The 19,984-nt window shown below is 42.3% G+C and overlaps 3 protein-coding genes across 4 annotated transcripts; 1 reads left to right on the forward strand and 2 right to left on the reverse strand.

The window, feature by feature from the left end:
• Nucleotides 1-12,251: 12,251 nt before the first annotated feature.
• LOC127365800 (uncharacterized) lies at nt 12,252-13,151 on the reverse strand. Its single transcript, XM_051404290.1, has 2 exons — nt 12,704-13,151; nt 12,252-12,481 (listed from the first exon to the last, which is right to left on the reverse strand). Exons 1-2 carry the CDS (start codon nt 13,149-13,151, stop codon nt 12,252-12,254), a joined length of 678 nt encoding a protein of 225 aa, XP_051260250.1.
• A 2,202-nt stretch (nt 13,152-15,353) lies between these two features.
• On the forward strand, nt 15,354-16,979 carry LOC127365161 (trace amine-associated receptor 4-like). 2 transcript variants are annotated; one of them, XM_051403013.1, is made up of 2 exons: nt 15,354-15,902; nt 16,283-16,979. In XM_051403013.1, the coding sequence occupies exons 1-2, from the start codon at nt 15,685-15,687 to the stop codon at nt 16,545-16,547; spliced, it is 483 nt and encodes a 160-aa protein (XP_051258973.1). In that variant the 5' UTR covers nt 15,354-15,684; the 3' UTR covers nt 16,548-16,979. The 2 variants fall into 2 exon arrangements, with proteins under 2 accessions (XP_051258973.1, XP_051258974.1); XM_051403014.1 differs by having other exon boundaries at nt 15,354-15,851.
• A 598-nt stretch (nt 16,980-17,577) lies between these two features.
• Nucleotides 17,578-19,904, reverse strand: LOC127365150 (trace amine-associated receptor 13c-like). The gene is made up of 2 exons (XM_051402986.1): nt 19,732-19,904; nt 17,578-18,447 (listed from the first exon to the last, which is right to left on the reverse strand). Exons 1-2 carry the CDS (start codon nt 19,893-19,895, stop codon nt 17,637-17,639), a joined length of 975 nt encoding a protein of 324 aa, XP_051258946.1. The 5' UTR covers nt 19,896-19,904; the 3' UTR covers nt 17,578-17,636.
• Nucleotides 19,905-19,984: the final 80 nt, after the last annotated feature.

Here is a 19,984-nt window from a genome sequence, read left to right on the forward strand (position 1 = left end):
ATGTGTCTAATTTTTCTAATATTACGTAAATGAAAGAAGGCAGTCCTAGAGGTCTGCTTTATGTGGGAGTTAAATGACAAATCCTGATCAAAGAGAACTCCAAGATTCCTGACAGTGGTGCTAGAGGCCAAGTTAATGCCATCTAGAGTGACTATATCTTTAGACAATGAGTCTCTAAGGTTTTTGGGGCCAAGAACAAGAATTTCGGTTTTTTCTGAGTTTAACATCAGAAAATTGCAGGTCATCCAGGATTTTATGTCCTTAAGACATGTTTGTAATTTAGATAATTGATTAATTTCATTGGGTTTGATTGATAGATATAACTGCGTATCATCTGCATAACAGTGAAAGTTAATGGAGTGATTCCTAATAATGTTGCCTAAAGGGAGCATATATAAAGTAAATAGTATTGGTCCAAGTACAGAACCTTGTGGAACTCCATGACTAACTTTAGTATTTATGGAGGATTCATCGTTAACATGTACAAACTGAGTACGATCTGATAAGTATGACTTAAACCAGGTTAGGGCAGTTCCTTTAATGCCAATTTGATGCTCAAGTCTCTGTAAAAGAATATCATGGTCAATGGTGTCAAATGCAGCACTAAGATCTAATAATACAAGTACAGAGACAAGTCCATTGTCAGAAGCAGTCAGAAGGTCATTATTAACTTTAACCAGAGCTGTCTCTGTGCTATGATGAACTCTAAATCCTGACTGAAAATCCTCAAATAAACTATTGTTATGTAGAAAGTCACACAACTCTTTGGCGACTACTTTCTCCAGAATCTTAGAGAGGAACGGGAGGTTAGAAATCGGTCTATAGTTGGCTAAAACCCCTGGGTCAAGAGTAGACTTTTTAAGAAGGGGTTTAATTACAGCTACTTTAAAGGACTGTGGTACATATCCTGATAATAAAGAAAGATTAATCATATCCAGTAAAGAAGTGCCAATTAAGGGAACAACTTCTTTAAGTAGCCTAGTTGGGATCGGGTCTAACAGACAGGTTGATGGCTTCGATGAAGAAATGATTGAAGTTAACTGATGAAGATCGATAGCAGAAAAACAGTCTAAATATACATCTAAGTTTACATTGACAGAAGTCCCTGAACTTGGAGAGCCACTGATAACTGTTGATGGCAGTTGGTGATTAATTTTTTCTCTAATAGTAATAATTTTATTATAGAAGAAGCTCATGAAGTCATTGCTACTTAAGTTTATGGGGATATGTGGCTCGATAGAGCTGTGACTCTCTGTCAGCCTGGCTACAGTGCTGAAGAGGAACCTAGGGTTGTTCTTATTTTCTTCTATTAGTGCTGAGTAATAGGCTCCTCTGGCATTACGGAGGGCCTTTCTATAAATCTTAAGATCATCTTGCCAATTTGAGCGATATTCTGATAATTTGGAAGAGCGCCATTTCCTTTCAGATTTCCTAGCTATTTGCTTTAACTGGCGGGTTTGGTGGTTATACCAAGGTGCTAGTCTCCTATGTTTTAATAATTTCCTTTTTATAGGAGCGATAGAGTCTAATGTTGATCGTAGTGAGCCTGCAGCACTATCGACAAGATTATCAATTTCAGAGGGACTAAAGTTGTTATAGGACTCTGTTAAATTCAGACATGGCATTGAATTAAACACTGAAGGAATCTCCTCCTTAAATTTAGCTACAGCACTGTCAGATAAACATCTGCTGTAGGAAGTTTTGCCTAATGGCTTATAATCTAATAGTATGAATTCAAAAGTTACTAAATAATGGTCAGATAGGAAAGGATTATGTGGGAAGACTATTAAATGTTCAATATCAATGCCATATGATAAAACAAGGTCAAGAGTGTGATTAAAACAATGAGTTGGTTTATTTACACTCTGACAGAAGCCAATTGAGTCTATTAATGATATAAATGCATTACTAAGGCTGTCATTGTCAACATCCACATGAATATTAAAATCACCTACAATAATTACTTTATCTGATTTAAGGACTAAGCTTGATAGAAACTCTGAAAATTCAGATATAAAATCAGAGTACGGTCCAGGAGCGCGGTACACTATAACAAATAGAACTGGCTGCAGTGTTTTCCAGTTTGGGTGAGAAAGACTAAGAACAAGGCTTTCAAATGAATTATAATTTAGTTTAGGTTTAGGGTCCATTAAAACGCTCGAATCATATATAGCTGCTACTCCACCTCCTCGGCCTGTGCCTCGAGGAATGTGAGTATTAATATGACTGGGGGGGGTGGATTCATTTAGGCTAACATACTTAAACATAATTATTTATTAACGGTCATAGATGTGTTTTCCAAGAAGGCATATGTACAAGCTCTGAAGAGAAAAACAGCCGTTGAGGTGGTAAAGGCTTTTGAATCTATTTTTGAAGAAAGTCAGACGCCTGTAAAACTACAAACCGATGCGGGGAAAGAATTTTTTAACAAGGCTTTTGAGGCTTTGATGAAAAAACACGGTATCATACATTTTTCCACAGCCAGTGATCTCAAAGCCTCTGTGATTGAAAGATTTAATCGTACTTTAAAAAGTAGAATGTGGAGATACTTTACGGCAAACAACACCATGCGCTACCTCGATGTCTTACAAGACTTGTTGAAAAGCTATAATCACAGCTATCACAGAAGTATTAAAATGAAGCCTATGCAAGTGACCTCAGAGAATGCCTTCCAAGTGTTTCAAAACCTGTACGGTACATCCACAGCCACTCAGAGAGGTGAATTAAAAATGAATTTTAAAAAGGGGGATCAAGTCAGAATATCAAAAGTGAGGGGTGTGTTTGATAAAAAATATGAACAGAGTTTTACGGACGAGGTGTTCACAATACACGATTGCATTCCTCGTGAACCACCTGTTTACAAACTGAAAGATTATGATGATGAGATCATACAAGGTTCCTTTTATGAGGCAGAGTTGCAAAAAGTAAAAGCGTCTAAAGACAAAGTCTACGCTGTAGAGGAGATATTGAAACGACGTACAGTCAGAGGTGAAGAGCAAGCTTTTGTACGTTGGAAAAACTGGCCTGAAAAATTCAACAGCTGGGTCAAGGTTTCCGTTTTAAAAAATATATAAAAACCTAGGTGTACACGAGAGTTGTGTATTATTCAAACATGTACGGTCCGAAGGACAAGGGGTTTTTCATCACCCTGCCTTCCAACGCTAGCTTAGACGTTTTCAAAGATAACACGATCGCCAGTTACAGGGTGGATTTAGCACAACATATTGATTTAAAAGGAGAATGGGAGGTTGCTCTGACCGAGATTTCATACCCGCACACGTGGTATAACGTACTACCGGATGAAGCATACTTTCTTTGGAGGGAAAAGCCCAAAGAAAACGCGACCGAGTCTCAAGTACATATAAAAAAGTTTAGAGGGGGTCATTATGGAAGCTTGAACCAGTTTAAAAAAGAGATGGACCTTTATTTAAGGCAAATTAATTCTGATATCTATCTAAATTTTCACGAAACTCAAAAGAGATTTGAACTGCAAGCCGGAGGTCAAACACATTTACGCTTTGAAGCACCCAAGTCTTATCTGATGGGTATGCATCCTGGAGAATGGTTCAAATGTGATCGATTAACAGCGCCTCTGCCGGCGGATGTCAGCGCGGGATTTTACCACATATACTGTTATAGCGATGTTGTACAGCCCCAGCTGGTTGGTGATGCTCATGCTCCACTCCTCAGAGTGGTAGATATCAAGGGGTCTTACGGTAGTATGATCACAGAGCGCTTCAACCCTGCTTATTATTTACCGGTGTCCAGACAACACATTGAAAACATTCAGATTGAGCTAAAATCGGATCAAAACAAGTCGATAAGATTTATGTATGGGAAGACTATCGTAACGCTTCACTTTAGACCAAAAACTTAAAAAGGCAACGTCTACACGTACATCATTCAGTATCGCCCGAGCAGCGATAGTAACGATGTCAAGTAATAAGACGCATTACACGTTAAAAAAATGGCGTTGATAAGCATGAGAGAGGATCCTCACCGTTTTGTAAATTATTATGAGAGTCAAGTAGGTGGGGCTTTACCCGGATTTTATGGGGCACCTGTTATGTATGGGCGTGGCTTAGGATCTCTATTCTCCAAATTGTTTCGCTTTGTGGCCCCTCTGGTAAAGAGAGGCTTTACTATAGCCAAACCACATCTTAAGGCGGCTGCAGGCAGCATTGCTACGGATGTGTTTAGCCGTGCTGTGGGGAGGTCCAACGATCAGGCGCAAGAGGGTTCAGGCGGTATTATGGTATTGTCGCGCAGGAAGAGGAGGCGACCTCCAGGGGTACGCCCCGGTTCTAATAAACGCACAAGCTCTAATAAGAAAAGATCAGTCTTGAACGGTAGGCTGTTGAAGCAGAGGCCTGGACTGAGCTCTGATATATTTGAATGATCAGTACAATATTACACTGCAAAAATAAAACATGGCTCTTTTGCATCAGAAATCTCCTGAGTGTACTCTGGCGGAGCTGGATTTATTTTCAGCCCCTATGACGCAGCTTTCTATCGATGATAAAATCTATACAGAAATTTCCCCCGTGTCAGCCATCACAGACGGGGGTCCTATAGAGTTTTTCATACCTGGAGGCGGTGAAAAGTATCTGGATCTAAACGACACCCTTTTGCATCTCCGGGTGAAAATCACCAACGCAGATGGCACAAACCTGGCTAACGACGCGCCAGTGGGTCCCATCAATTACCCTCTAAATACAATTTTCAGCCAATGCGACGTTATTCTGGGGGATAGATTAATTTCACAATCTAGCGCCACACATCCATACAGAGCCATGATTGAGACTCTGCTCAACTTTTCAGAGGATACTCTCAAGAGTCAGTTCACAGCGGGTCTATTTTACAAAGATACAGCGGGTGCTATGAACTCCATAATCGTTGATGATGGCGCTAATGAAGGTTTGAACAAGAGAGCCGCTTTCACAGCACTTTCCAGAGAGGTACAACTGCTGGGTCCTCTGCGCGGGGACATATTTTTCTGCGAGAGACTTTTGTTAAACTCTGTTGATTTGAGAATCAAGCTGACCCGAGCCAGCGATGCTTTCTGTCTCACAGGGGCTCACAACTCTACCTTCCGTCTGAAAATAATGGGGGCCTCGCTGTTTGTTAAAAAAGTCACCGTGGCTCCAGCCGTCCGCTTAGGTCATGTAGCAGCCTTAATGAAAGGCAATTCACTCTATCCGCTTTCAAGAGTTAATGTAAAAACATACTCTATCCCTGCGAACTCTAGGATATGCAACCAGGAGAATCTCTTTCTGGGTGTCATGCCTAAATATATAGTCTTGGCCATGGTACACCATAAGGCTTTCACAGGCAGAAGAGACCTATCCCCCTTTGATTTCATGCACAATGATGTAGAATATCTGGCTCTCTGTCAGAATGGCAGACAGCATCCTGCTAAGGCACTCCAGCCCCAATTTAACAACGGACAATCAGTCAGAGAGTTTTACAACATGTTTTTGTCCACCGGAAGACATCTGAAGGATTTACCCCTGAGCATCAACCGTGAAGATTTTAATGCAGGGTATACGCTGTTTGTGTTTTAATCTCACAACAGGCCACAAACCACTACGCTCATAGTCTACGCCTGTTACGATTCGGTTCTAGAGATCGACTCTAAAAGACAGGTTCTGGTGGATTATTATTAAAAAAGAAACATGGATACTCTTCAAATAGAAAATATTTTACGCTGTTTGCTGGGAGATGGATTTTGTGGCGTGTGGGCCTCCGATCAGCTTCCCTTGTTGAATTCGTCCTTTAGACTTCCAGCCTACTTCATAGTCAACACACATCCGGCCCATATGCCAGGGGAGCACTGGTTAGCTTTAACATTGGAAAAGAACGACGGAGCTACCTTTTTTGATTCTTATGGTTTTTCACCAGTGACCGATCACTACCCCTCAAGTATCTTACAGTTTTTGGAAAAACGTTCTGAAAACATCATGTACCATGATAGACAACTGCAGGACATCCTGTCAAACGTCTGCGGTCATCATTGCATCTTTTATCTCTGCCATAGGGCTTGCGGTTTATCTCTCGACAATGTATTATCTTTGTACAGCGATGATGTGCTGAAAAATGACGATATGGTGTACAACTTTGTGAGAAAATATCAACGTTGTGTCAAAAGTAAAGACCACACTACCTCAAAACAGGGTAGTTGTTCCTTACAATTGTTTAAGGATTGTTACAGATTTTGATTCTTTTGCTTACACTTGTGCTGTTGTTTTTTGATCAGAACTTTCAAAACTGATATTTTGAGAGTCGCCAGTGTACGTTTTAATGTTACGGTACTGTTCACGAGCACGAGGATTATTCACAGAGGATAAAGGGATGTTCAGTTCTGACAGAGTATTTAGAAATTCTGACCAGCCTGCGGGGGGTGGGGTTTGTGTTTTTGTTTTTCTATAAGGTAACGAAAGATGTTTGAATAAATCAATCATATGAGATCCCTTCATGCTCTTTCCCTTATAAACAAATTCACCCTTTGAACTCCACCCATCTGTGCTTTCGTATAATTTATTTAAGATATATTCCGCTTTCTTGCGCTCTCGCTGGGGTAGACTTTTCAAAACCTCATCGACCGTGTGATCCAATCCGGCGGGTACCTGAGCATCTTGAGACGGTTGTACGTTAGCGTCTAAAAGCTCAGACTGATCATTCTCCTGTCCCCTCTGTAGAGTCAGAGTCACCCTCTGTCCGTCTCTCTGATCCTGCTTGGAGAAGGCCAAATATCTTTGCAGTAAAGCGTTGTACTTTTTAATTTTTTCATAAGAACTCAATCCCTGTTCATTTAATACATCCCTCATTCTAGCATCCAAGTCCTCCTCCGCTGTTTCTCTGATAGATGCAGTCGGTTGAGTGAGACGTTTTAACTGATGGGGTGAGACGAGAAACAGTTTCTGCGTCTTCTTCAGAGACATTTTTTAATAAATGATCTTCTAGCAATACCCCCTAAAAGATTTCCTAACATAGGTACAACGGCTGCCAGGAGAGGTAAAATAAAACCACCGGACTGCTTCTTTAGAGTTTGGCGTTTGCTTGATAAACTGGCATTCTTATTAGCCAGGAGTCTGATGGCTTTTTTCTGCCTTTTCAGTTTTTTTAACTGAGATGGAGACAAGGGGATGTTACCTTTTAAAAGATTTAGAGCAATCTCACAAAGCGTCTGAATAAAGTCCGGAGAACCGTGGCTAAGAATGTCTTTACGTTTCTTGGGTGTAGCGTGATACAAAGCCGTGAGTAAGGGAGCATTTCTTTTTATACGAGCCGACATGATGGTCTAGGCTGATGACTTGGGCACATACACTGTTGACTGTTGATGAGGAAGTACACCCGTCCTCAGTCTGTACCGTTCTGGACAGGTGGGCGTGAGATCTACTATTAAATACCCATGAGGCTCTGTGGTAGCATCTTCAAAACTCTCTAAGAAATATGCCTTTTGGGATGGAAAGATTTGATGCGCTAATATATTCATTTGTAATTTATCCCGGGGGTTTTTAAACATCACCAAATAATTGCTGTTCAAACTAATGGTGCGACTGTGTTTGCCCTGATGAAAAATGTTTTGTGTCAACATCATGACGCTCATGTTTCTGTGATGTCTGTACTGTGTAAAAATCTTGACCACTTCAGGATGGTTGGAGGCTTGAAAAATAACATCGTCCAAAATAATCAGATGTGTTTGTTCGGGAGGGAACAGGTTTTCATCTTCAAAAGAATCAGGTAGTCCTTGAACAAATTTTATCTTTTTATTCATCCTTTGCAATTCATTGTACATAGGTTGAAAGGAGGTATAAATCCATACAATATTTTCAGGTACAACATTCATCACACGTTCACAGTTTTGTAATACATTTTTTACAAAGTAGGTTTTCCCACAACCGCTGGGACCTACAATCATACAGGAAAAAGGGAATATGAAACGGGTTTCAAAATCAATTTCCTCCATAACAGCAAGTCTGAAAAAATAAAAAAAAATAAAAAAAATCTAGTTTTAATGACCAAAAGGTCAGCAAAGAGACGCCTTTTGTCATACACCACTCTAAACTTTTTCCGGAATGACAAGTTTTTTAACACAAAGCCTCTTTTATCACGAGTGATTGTGTGCTGCGGTACTTCAATCACACCTTGTCTTGAATTTTGGATGTACCCCTCCACCAGTTCTCTGACGCTGTCAAAGTTTACCACCTCACAACACTCCTGCGTTTGTGTAATGCCTTTTACGCGCATAACCACCTTTCTCTTGGATTTAGTTTGGTAGGCGTAACTCTTGGGACCCGCTGCTACAAACTCCTGAATATTGTCACCATCCAATTCATCGGTCAAATCACCCAGATAGTTACCCACTTCCAGAGACGTCTCACCCTCCTTCACTACATAGATTAAGTTGTCAATGTAGAGAACTCTCTCTTGCAACTTCTCCAAACATTCGTACAGTTTGAGGCGTGCATGTGCTGTGGTGAATGCTGCAACAAATATGTTACTCTGCTTACCGGGGGGATGTACACAGCGATCGCCGTATCTCCATCGCATTAAAGCCTTCTTGTCGGCAAGCATATTAAAGTAGTTGACTTCATATAACCCTGAAAACAAGTAGCTGAAAAATTCTTCAGGATCAGAGACGATGCTGGTACGATACAAATTGTCTCTCTGCGCAAACTTTCCCCAAAGACTGTTGAGGCTTAGTTTGGCAACCTGTCTCTTGACGGGGTTAGACTCAATCTTACCCGCATCTAGCAGAATACCCTGATGGATCTGGTAATCTCTGATGTACTTTTCCCGGCTCTCCTGATCAGTCGCCTCAGAGGGGTAGCCGGAAGCCTCCTGCTTACCTTTTAAAAAAGCATGTATGTAATCTGCAAACACAGAGTTACTACTTTTGTCAAAGTGCCACACTTCAGTAATTTTACCCACTCTGTACCCTAAATCCAGGGCCTTGTTAAACTCTACAGTGACCCACACACCCGTCAATGATCTCTCCTCATCACAGTGTGTACAGGTACCACTCTGATTGTTGGTTTCTGCACAGGTGCGACAGAGAGGAAAGGTTAATTTACCTCCTAAACTTTTGTATGGTAAAACAGGGAAAAAGAGACCACGAGGGGGGTAAACGGTGGCCTTGATTAACCCAAAGTAGTCTCTGGGGTCCCCAAAATCTCTGTAGATGATGGTGGGGTGACCTAGGGGGTAAGAACATGCGCTATTTACATAGGGGTACAGAGAAGTGAAGTCCACATAGTGCACCATTTCACCGGGCCCAGCTGTGTGTCTCAACTTCAAAGCGCTCGTTCTACCGCCATAAAGAGCTTTGCGTGGGCTGAGAGGTTCTGGGAGCTCAAAATCATGCAGAAATTTTTTTACTGCGTCTTTTGATTTTTTCATCTCCACCCAATCATGCTCTCTCATGACGGTAGGACGAGCGTTGTACTCGACCTCTAACGTCAGCAGTCTCTGCTCACTATCAGTGTGCAACTCCCCAAAGGTGACGCCTCTCAGAGGACATGTTCCTGTAGGACTAAAACACAGAGGACAACCGTGATAAAAACAACCGTGAAATTCCCAGACATGTTTTACACCATCAATCTCAGCGTACCCATCTACCGTGTAGGGGCCAATCTGTTTCTCCCCCCTGTTTAGAGCATGCTGTATGAAGATTTTTTGTGTGTACATTACCCACTCTAACCACTGAATCGATGCTGTGGAGAATCTTTTACACTGCTGCATGTAGTTGTTAGGGCATGGCACAGCGAGTGTTTCAGGGGGCAGGTAGTTGGTGACAAACACCTTCATGCAGGCTGAAGCTATGGTTATGGAGTTGAAGGGGTCCACACCAGCCTCACTCAGAAAATGGTCTCTGAATTTAACACAACCCTTGGAGAGAATGTCAACATCATTTTTACAATAGTGCAGAGCTTCCTCCCTAAAGTTAAAGGTACCCTGACAGGCTTCTGTGTACCATTTGTTAAACTCTTCCAGCTCACGCTCCCCCATGCGTTCCACACCATAGGCAGAGGGGGCGGGGGAAGGGCCCAACATACCTAAGCTGTGTCTCAGAGCTGAATTTGTGCGGGAAATACCCCTTGGACTGGTCAGTAAAGCCTAAGGCTTTGGGCATAGCGCTAAGACGCATAGGCAGGAAAGAGAGGGAGTCTATGAATTTAAGTTGATAATCAGGCTCCTCAAAACTGAGAATTTTACTCCCTGTCATGAGAATCTGCTGCGGTGCTACACCCTCTTTCAGCATACCCTGTAGATCAGGTAGCTGTCAAAACCTCTAGAATTATGTGCTAAAAAAACATTTTCCCTGTATTGTTTGCTCCTGAAATGCAAGAGAAAACGTTTAACACACTCTGCCCCGTAAAACACTTTCTCCACACCCGCCAATGTCTTTGCACACACTAGAAAGGGTACATGCTCACCTTTCTTACCCACAAAGGTTTCAAAGTCATAAAAGATCAGATCAGGATGCTCTGTCTCCTTGAGAAGGGTTGAATATAGCACAAATGTGTTTTAGCATCAGTCGGTAATTTACCCCCACAGATTTTGCACTTTGGGGTGACACAACGATGCACCTTCTTACCATCGGTCATGTTGACGTAGTAACACAGCCGGCACTTTTGACATTTTTTCACCTGATCACATAGGATAAACGGTCGCATGTTCATAGCGCTAGGTTTTACCTCTTTATGTCTGGCGAAACAGGAAAGCGAACGGCACTTTCTATGACAATCTGAACATTCCACAGGTTTGAGCGGCTGCGTGGGGCAGATGGGGTCGTTGCAAACCTGGCAGTAACCTTTACAACTGTGCACATAGGAGCAGTTAAATCCTTTGTAGCAATAATTGCAGAAAAATCCAGTGCCCAGAAATGCTTTCAGATTTTTTATCCCATAGTAATGATTCTGCAGTAAAAATAAGAACAGAGGTCTGGAACGATCTGCAAAAGTCGTCTCAAAGTGTGAGAGGGGCTTGCCGTGGGTTGTTCTGTAAAACACCACAATTTTGCGCCCCAGAATCTCTTCAAATTTACCCACATCACTAAAAGTAACGGGTGTCTGATCATCCAAACCAACCTGATGCTGCAAATACCTACCCATTTTCACACACTGGCTGTCTGTAAAAGTGGGCTCGAGAGTGTGAGCTAGGCTAATGGCATAGCAGAGACGATCAGCTCTGTTGTCTACAACGTACAGGTGTCGTCTTTTCTTGTCAACTATTTCACAATCTAAAGTTTTCTCCAGTTTACGTTTAGCACCCCCTGATGGGTTCTGTACAACCTGCACGATTAATTCAAGATTCTCATCATGAACAATGTTATTGTTAGATTGCACTAACCGGTCAAGCACCCCTTCAAAAACTGGCAGAACATTATCACCGTCATCATCTACAACTACTGAGACATGTTGTTGTACATTTTCACCCACCACCTCCAACTGTATCACATCATTACGGCTAGCCAACTGTAAAGCATCATCAGACAGTTCTCTAATTACCCCTATCACATCTCTATAAAATGCTGCTATATCGGGTACGTTTCCCTGAGGGGGCACCGTGAAGATACGTCTAAATCTATGCGTGTTAAAGTGACCGTGCGATGTATCTCCCATTCCCCCGTCCTCTCTAGACACATCCCTCTCTTCAACAGAAGGACCCGCCTCATTCAGACCCCTACCCTGTTGCAGAGCGGGTGGAATCTGTAAGTCTGAATCTGCAAGTGGCTCATCCTGGGTGTACTCATTTTGATTAGAAAAAGATGGCGACAGATTTTGGTTTAAAAGCAAGAGTGCATTGTCAATGGTTTCAATGGGGTCATAACATTGTTGTCTAGATTGGTCTACAGAAACATCCGTTTCTGCAGGAAAGTAGTTTAAAGCCCTGAGAGCATTGTTCAAGTCCTCAAAAAGATCATTTTTGACAGGAATTTGATTTATATGAGCGATTGTCAAAGCCAATTCTTCGTTCATTTTTATTTTATTTATTTTTTCAATTAAAATAATACCTTGCCTTTACATTTTTTCACATACGGTAACGACTGAGGAAATAAAAGTCTGCATGACTTGACAGAGTAACACTATGGCATTCATGTGCTGATTGTCAGAGGATGTTGTTGGCCCACTTCCCAGTTGGACTCCTCCTACAGCAGTTTCTGTAAAAACAAAAGATGATAAGAAAACTTTAACTCTTAAAACTTTTATGCAGACCAATGTAGTCTATATATATATATACACATTTTATTTATTTTCAAACGCGCCTTCAAATAGTCTTCTGGCGGCTCTACCACTTTGAGGTTGTGATCTTCCTCGGACCCTAGGGGGCGACGGTGTCTCTGGAACCACGAGAGGTGTGCGTGGTGCAGGTGACACAGACCGGCATGGAAGAGCCTGAGATCCTGGGGTTGTTAACATGTAGCTGGGGCTAGGTACTGCATGGACATCAGCCGCTGTTGTAACAGTTCTGCGGCCTGTTGAGGTATTTCATAACAAACATGTTTTGTTAACCTGTTTCTACGCATACGTGTGTATGTAGCCTATAAAAATACAAGACGTCATCACGGCGGATGACGCTACAGACACGGTAACGTAATGATTGATTCATTTGAACGCTGGAGCGGCAAGGTTCAACAACCACTCCTTAGAGGACTCAAAAAACACACAAAAAGGCTTCAAACATTAAAAGTTCTCACCCTGCACGTCTGGTGCTCCGTCGGCTTCAGGATCCGGGGTCCGCTGTTGGTTTTGCGGCCTCTCGCACCTCTGCAGCGGGGCCTCTAGCGAAGGATTCACCACAGCTGTAGGGGCCTGATCCACACTACCGGGGCTGAGGGTGTCTCTCCTCTTTTTCTGTACCGGTGTGTCCGGGGATGCTGCTGGGGTATCCTCTTCACAAATACCACCAATTTCCCCGTGAAACACACAAGGATGTGGTCTTTTCTGGGGTGTTTTCGACCGCGACGGCAGAGACACACCGCTCCTCAGGTCTTCTTCAACCCGTGTTGGGGTTGTGGGTACCTGGATCCGATTGGGGGTCTGCAAGGCTTGATTTTCGGCTTCTTGAATGGATTCTAAGGCATTTCCATCCCAACTGTCCTCCAGGCCGTCAACCAAAGCTGTAAGTAGATTTTCACCGTTCATATTAGAGGTTTTTTTTTTTTTTTTTAAATAGAATGAAAAAAATAAAACAAAATGTACCTAACACAGTGTGTGTGGGTACGTAACCCGTATCTGCTACTATTTAAAAAAAGACAAATCAGTTAAGAGAAACCAGTTAATTAAAAAAAAATGTTAAAAGTTTAATATAATAAAACAAATAGAGCTTACTTACCGGTACAGGGTGCATATCGGAGATCCTCCTGGTTAAAGTTATCTTCAAAAATACACAAGTTGTATTTAATATATTAAGCAATGGTGAAATATTACAATGAAAAAAAGTTTTTTACCGCAAGACATGTCGTCAGTCTGGTGTGGTCCGCAACAGATAAACTCTCTTTAAGCATGGCGGTACTTATAACAGTTGCAACCGTATACAGACTATTGAGGCTGTTGTGTATAAACGTTTACCCTCTGGAGGTATGCGGTAGATGACGACCTCTGTAATATTAACTATTAGAACTCTTAACAAAGCCTCACTTCAGAGATTGGCAGAGTCCTGAAAGTATCCATCTAAGACACGTTTCATTACTTTATAGTACTTTATTAACCCCCTGTCACTTATCATCGTACCATATAAGAACAAAGTATTTTTAAAGTTTTAAAATATTTATCAACTATGCATAATCTATTGACTTTAACTTAAAAAGTTTACCGTCTGGAAAACAACCCTTGACCTTTTTGACCCTTTTTGAGAGTTTTAAAGGTTCACCGCCATAGGATCGGGGTGGACCGTGTACAATCTATTGAAGGTTACCATCTGGAGGGGGGCTAAATGTTTACCGTTAGGGAGGGGGGGCATCTCTATCTATTAGACCCCTTAAAAACAACCTTTGAAGTATCAGATGATCATTGATCGATTTGACCTTTTTGACCGGGCACAAGGGCAGGGGGCGTGGTACCTGTCACTTTTCAGTTTGACATGAAGTGCATAGATCCCTCTCTCTAAGAGTTGGCAAGCTAAACGATGTACTGACTTTTGGACGGACGAAGCCTCTTCCTCCAGTGAGTGAGTCAAGACATTTTTCATTCAAATGCTGGTATATGTATACCTCCGGGTGCTGATTGGTGGGTGGGTACGTGTAGGTGTGTGATGTCAGGAGTTGTGTCCTTGAAGGCACCAATCGCCACCATGTATGTAAAACTGTACAGAACAGGTATTAAATAGTGAAAAAACAGTGACGGTGATAAGTTTTGGCAGACGTTAGAGACAAACAGTCTGTTAATGAGTTGAAGAGTCCGACAGCTGTTGGAATAAAGGACCTTCAATAGCGCTCATTCTTGCACTGTGGGTGCAGCAGTCTGTTGATGAAGGAGCTGCTCAGGGACCCTACAGTCTCATACAGGGGGTGAGAGTTGTTGTGCATGATTGACATCAGCTTGGCTAATATCCTCCTCTTACCCACCTCCTCTATGGAGTCTAGGGGGCAGTCCAGGAAAAAAACTAGCCCTCTTAACCAGTCACAAGACACAAACAGTGTTCAGCGGGGAGGAGAACTGCAACCCATGACTGTGGATGTTGTCAGGCAGTGGAAAGAGCACTTTAAGGAGCTCCTGAACCCAACCAACACATCCTGTGTGGATGAGGCAGTGTTTGGAGGCCCTACCTATATCCCTGAAGAGGTCTGTGAGGGAGTTAAGAAGCTCCCCAGTCGCAAGGTGTCAGGCAGGGATGACATTCTCCTCGAGTAGCTGAAGGTTTTGGACATTGTGGGACTGTCTGTGTTGTATGAAGGTTGGGGACAGTGCTTGTCGACAGGCAGACCGCAGTGGTAGTCCCATGGAGATCAGAGGTAGTCCTAATTGTTGGGGTGCTCAGCCTCCCTGGTAAAGCGTATGCCAGGGTGCTGACAAAGATTGGTGAACCTTACCTATGGTCAACCATATTGACCAAAAGAATGAGATCGTAGATGGAAGCTGCTTGATCTCCAAAATCCACAGCCTTAGAGATAGTAAGGAGGTTAGATATCAGGAGGGAGGTCAGCGTCTAACCGTTGATCTTTTGTGTCGAAGGGAGCCAGTTCGGTTCCAGCATCTCATAAGGATGCTTCCTGGCCGTCTGCCGGTGGACATCCAACTGACAGGAGACCACTGGATAGACCTAGAATTAAAATGTCTGGCTGGCAGACGGTGCTGAGAAGAGGGATGTCTGCACTACCTTGCTTAAAGCCTTTATACACCAGGGATGTGAAGAATAACTGCAGCACTGAACGGTATGCCATATCTCTTTGATGGTGTGGTCCTTCCGGTTGGAGAAGTCAGTCTGAAGTTTGGCTTTTGGACAGTGGTGTAAAGGAGGCCTCAGTGCACGAGTAGTGGTGTCTGTATTTACTGACTTCATAATCTCAGAGAATAATGTAGTAGAGTTGAGCTCACCATTAGATGTACTCACATTGGGGCCCAACATTACTAGAAATGATGCCCTCTTCCTCTCCCTTTGGGTTTGAGAGGGGAGGGAGGAGGAAGAGATAAATGAATCGATGACTCACAGAGAGCTCAGTAGCTTCTCTTCTCTCTGATGATGGAAGAAGTTGAACTCTGCTTTCCACAACTCCTCAACGCCTCCTGCAGGAGGCCGGAGCCTCCTCAGTCTGAAGATCTGCTCATTAACATCCTGCTGTTCTTCATCTCTGTGCTCACTGCTGCTCTCAACCTGCTCGTCATCATCTCCATCTCCCACTTCAGGCAGAGATCAACCTCTCAGCTTCACCATGTTTACTGTTATATTATAAACCAGTGTGAGCTCAAATAACGTCAATAACATTCTGTCAAATGTTCAGAATGAATTTCAAAGCTTGTGTTGTCTATGAGCCTTTGTGTACTTGTGAAAACAGTTTGGAAGGTTTAGAAGAGTTGGAGTTGTAGAATTTGTTTCCACAGACTTCAGTTTCTCCTGCAGAGTGTTTTCACAGGTTTACAGAGGCTGATGTACAACCACAGACTTTCAGGTTATTTCTGCACACACTAACAATCTTATTGAACTCAATTTGAGCCCTTAGCTCTCTTTTTATTGTGATGTACTGTGGCTTTAAAGTATTCTTACTGTGTTTATTGCACAGCTCTTTTTGGTGATAATATTGGTGATGATACACAGTGATGATAACCTCTCTCTGCAGGCAGCTCCACTCCCCCACCAACCTCCTCCTCCTCTCTCTGGCTGTCTCAGACTTCTTTGTGGGCCTCCTGGTGTTGCCGATTGAAGTCCTCATGACCGGGACCTGCTGGGTCCTGGGTGACCTCGTGTGTGCTCTGTATTCCTTCCTACCGATCACCCTCATCTGTGCCTCTGTAGGAAGCATGGTGCTCATATCAATCGACCGCTATGTGGCGATTTGTGACCCTCTGCATTACCCCACCAGAGTCACTGAAACCCTGGTTTAGAAAAGCTGTTAAAACACATAGTGACTCTTCAGATCCTGCAGCCTGACTCCTGTGATGCCAACATGCTGTAGAGACACACTGTGGTCTGAATAAAATTAGATGTTTTCTTAAAGAGCCTCTTCAGACATGTATCAGAGCTTTAATATGTAACATTTCCTCATTAAGTAGTGTATAAACTCTGGCTTTATGTTCTGTATGTAGTTGTGTACTTACATTACCCCAAATGTTTCCAACAACGTTCAAAATGGATTTGAACTGAATGAAGGTTGCATCTAAATATGCTTTGTACTGATTTTGGTGAAATCAGAAATTAGATATAAAGATGTGCCAAAAGAAGCAAAAAATAGCTTTACTAAAAAAATCCAAGATGGCGGAATATTTTTACAGCATCAGTGGGTTTTACCTACATCAGTAAAATAAGCATCATCTAAGGAACCCACTTTACAAACATGTTTTTTTCTACTTCTAATGGTTCATAAGTTATCAGCCATTTATTCAGATTTTTTTTTAAGAGTTTGTGAACATTTGAATTATGTTTTTAACTGAAAAAATGTGAGTAGATGTGGCCCCAAAACGTACAGAAGAATAAGCATATGAATAAAGAGTGAAGATAATAATGTGAGACTGTGTGTGGCAATCAATTAAAGTCAAATGATTTCCTAAAACTTAGAAAATAAAGTCTACCTGTAAATGTTCGGTCTATATCATCTCACCACCTGTTTAAAAATGCCCTTTCTTCTCTTTATGGGATCAATTCAACTCGATACAGTTTGGGATCAATAAGGTCTATCTGATCTTAATGTTTTATATGGTACGTTTGTCATTGCAAACCCTTTGTAAACACCTCAAAGAGGTAATCCTTATTAAGAATTTCCACACAAATATTAAAAATGAATGAAAGTTTAATCAGTTGGATTATATTAGTGAATTATTTGTATTATTGGGAGAAGATTTTATGTTCTGTTTGCCAAAGTTATGTAACTGCAGGATTCACAACAATAAATCAATAAAAAGACTCTGCATTATTAAATCATGTGATTTGTAACTTTATTATAAAGATAAACTATGGAATAATAGGATGAAGTGTCTCTACAGCACGTTGGCCTTGCAGGAGTCGGGCTGCAGGATCTGAAGAGTCACAATGAGTCTGATAGCTTTTCTAAACCAGGGGTACAAGAAGGCGTAGATCAGTGGGTTCAGACAGGAGTTAAAGTAGAACAGAGAGATCACAAAGACCACAGAGGACGTGTCGAGCACCTTGTCCTGTCCTGTGATGGTGATAAAGCAGAACGGACAAAGACACACTAGGAAGGCAACTACGACGACACCCAGGTTTCTGGCTGCTTTCATCTCAGACTTCTTGGCGGTTACGGTCACCGAGCACCGGACGGCTGCAATGCGAGAGCGTATGGCGTGAGCCTGAGACGCCGCCACCACAAACACTCTCATATACAGAACCACGATGACAGTGATGGGCCCGATAAAGGTCAGAATGAAATCGACGATTTCTGCAATGTTGCGGTTGACGGTCAAGCACTGACCGGAGCAGGTGTGATGCCTGCCCGGCTGCACCAGGTTGTCCTTCAGCATGGCGGTCTGACAGAGCACGGAGCAGCTCCAGCACAGAAACACACACGCTTTAACTCTGCTCTTGGTCACTCTCAGGCTGTAATGCAGCGGCGTACAGATAGCCACGTAGCGGTCGACTGATATGAGCACCATGTTTCCCACCGAGGCGGAGGTGATGATGTAGGCCACTAAATAATACAGGATGCACACAACGTCCCCCAGGGGCCAGCAGCCGTCTATGAGCAGGATCTGGAAGAACATCAGGAGGCCCACGAAGAAGTCTGAGACTGCCAGAGAGAGGAGGAGGAGGTTGGTGGGGGAGTGCAGCTTCCTGCGGGGGAGAGGAGGAACACGTTAGGCCCGATGGAAATGATGGCAGCAGGAGGAGGTCACAGAAAGCTGCAGTCAGTCGGACAATAAACAGAAAGTCACAAAATGTTTACATCCTGTTAGATCATCTGTAGGCGGCCTGTATCAATATAAATAAACCTTATTATTATCAACAGGGCTGCACAATATAGTAAAAACATCATATTGCAATATGTTTTATGATTAGCGTGGGAATGATCGTCTTTGCATTACAAATTTGTAATGACTTGGCCAAACTGAGATTCTGATAATATTACAATTATTAAATACAATTAATTGTGCAGCTCCAACGAGATCTGTTTGTCACAGATGAAACTTTCACAACATGAAACAATCTACAGTCAAATATTAAAGTCACACAGAGAGTTATTATTATAGTCATATTTTCATGAGCTCAAATAGAGTCAATGTCAACAATATTATTATATACTTTATAATACATAGTTTTATATTCAGGTTCTACGAGGGTGCAACAGCATTCAGTGCACAGCCAGTTTAATATTCGTCCCTCTGTGAATAATTTCAGTGAAGCACTGACTGTATCTGTGTTCTGTAAATGAATTTGTAGTGCAGATATGATCTTTCTATGTGAATATGTGTTTAAAGCAGATTGGATATAGTGGCAGCATTGATCAGCTAACAACACTATAACAGCACAGATGATTGAATGAACATGAATAGCATTTACCTGAATATTACAGAGGAAGATTACTGAACTACAAACAGTGATTTAGTTCTGACATTGAATATATGTGCCAAATTGCAGAAACATGCTTCGTTATTTTCTTTTTCTTTCTGCAAAAATACTAGTTGGGTCCTCTGTGTGACAGCCTGTGAGTGCAGATTGGAAGCAGGTACTCTCTCTCACACACACACACACACACACACACACACGCACGCACAATGAAGTAAAAAACACTGGTCCTCATTTCAGCGTAACAGCATTCAGACAGTAACAGCTCTCAGTCTGTGTGAATCCCTACTGACACAGATTATCTCTGCAGTTTGTGGAAGCTGTGAGGAGATTTATAGTTGTAGAAAACAACATTGAGGATAAATTCTGTGCATGACTGATAACCTCATTCGTGCACAGAATTCACACACAGAGGATTTTCTACACATTCCCAACAGTTTTACAAGCCTTCAAATAAATTCTGAACATTTTACAGAATCTTGACGTTATTTGAGCTCACACTGGTTTATAATATAACAGTAAACATGGTGAAGCTGAGAGGTTGATCTCTGCCTGAAGTGGGAGATGGAGATAATGACGAGCAGGTTGAGGGCGGCAGTGAGCACAGAGATGAAGAACAGCAGGATGTTAATGAGCCGAGCCTCAGACTGAGGACGCTCAGGTCTCCTGCAGGAGGTGTTGAGTTGTGGAAAGCAGAGTTCAACTTCTTCCATCATCAGAGAGAAGAGAAGCTGCTGAACTCTCTGTGAATCAGACACTACATTTATCTCTTCCTCCTCCCTCCCTCCCTCCCTCCCTCCCTCCC

The sequence above is a fragment of the Dicentrarchus labrax genome, unplaced genomic scaffold, assembly GCF_905237075.1.
Source record: "Dicentrarchus labrax unplaced genomic scaffold, dlabrax2021, whole genome shotgun sequence".
NCBI lineage: Eukaryota > Metazoa > Chordata > Actinopteri > Moronidae > Dicentrarchus > Dicentrarchus labrax.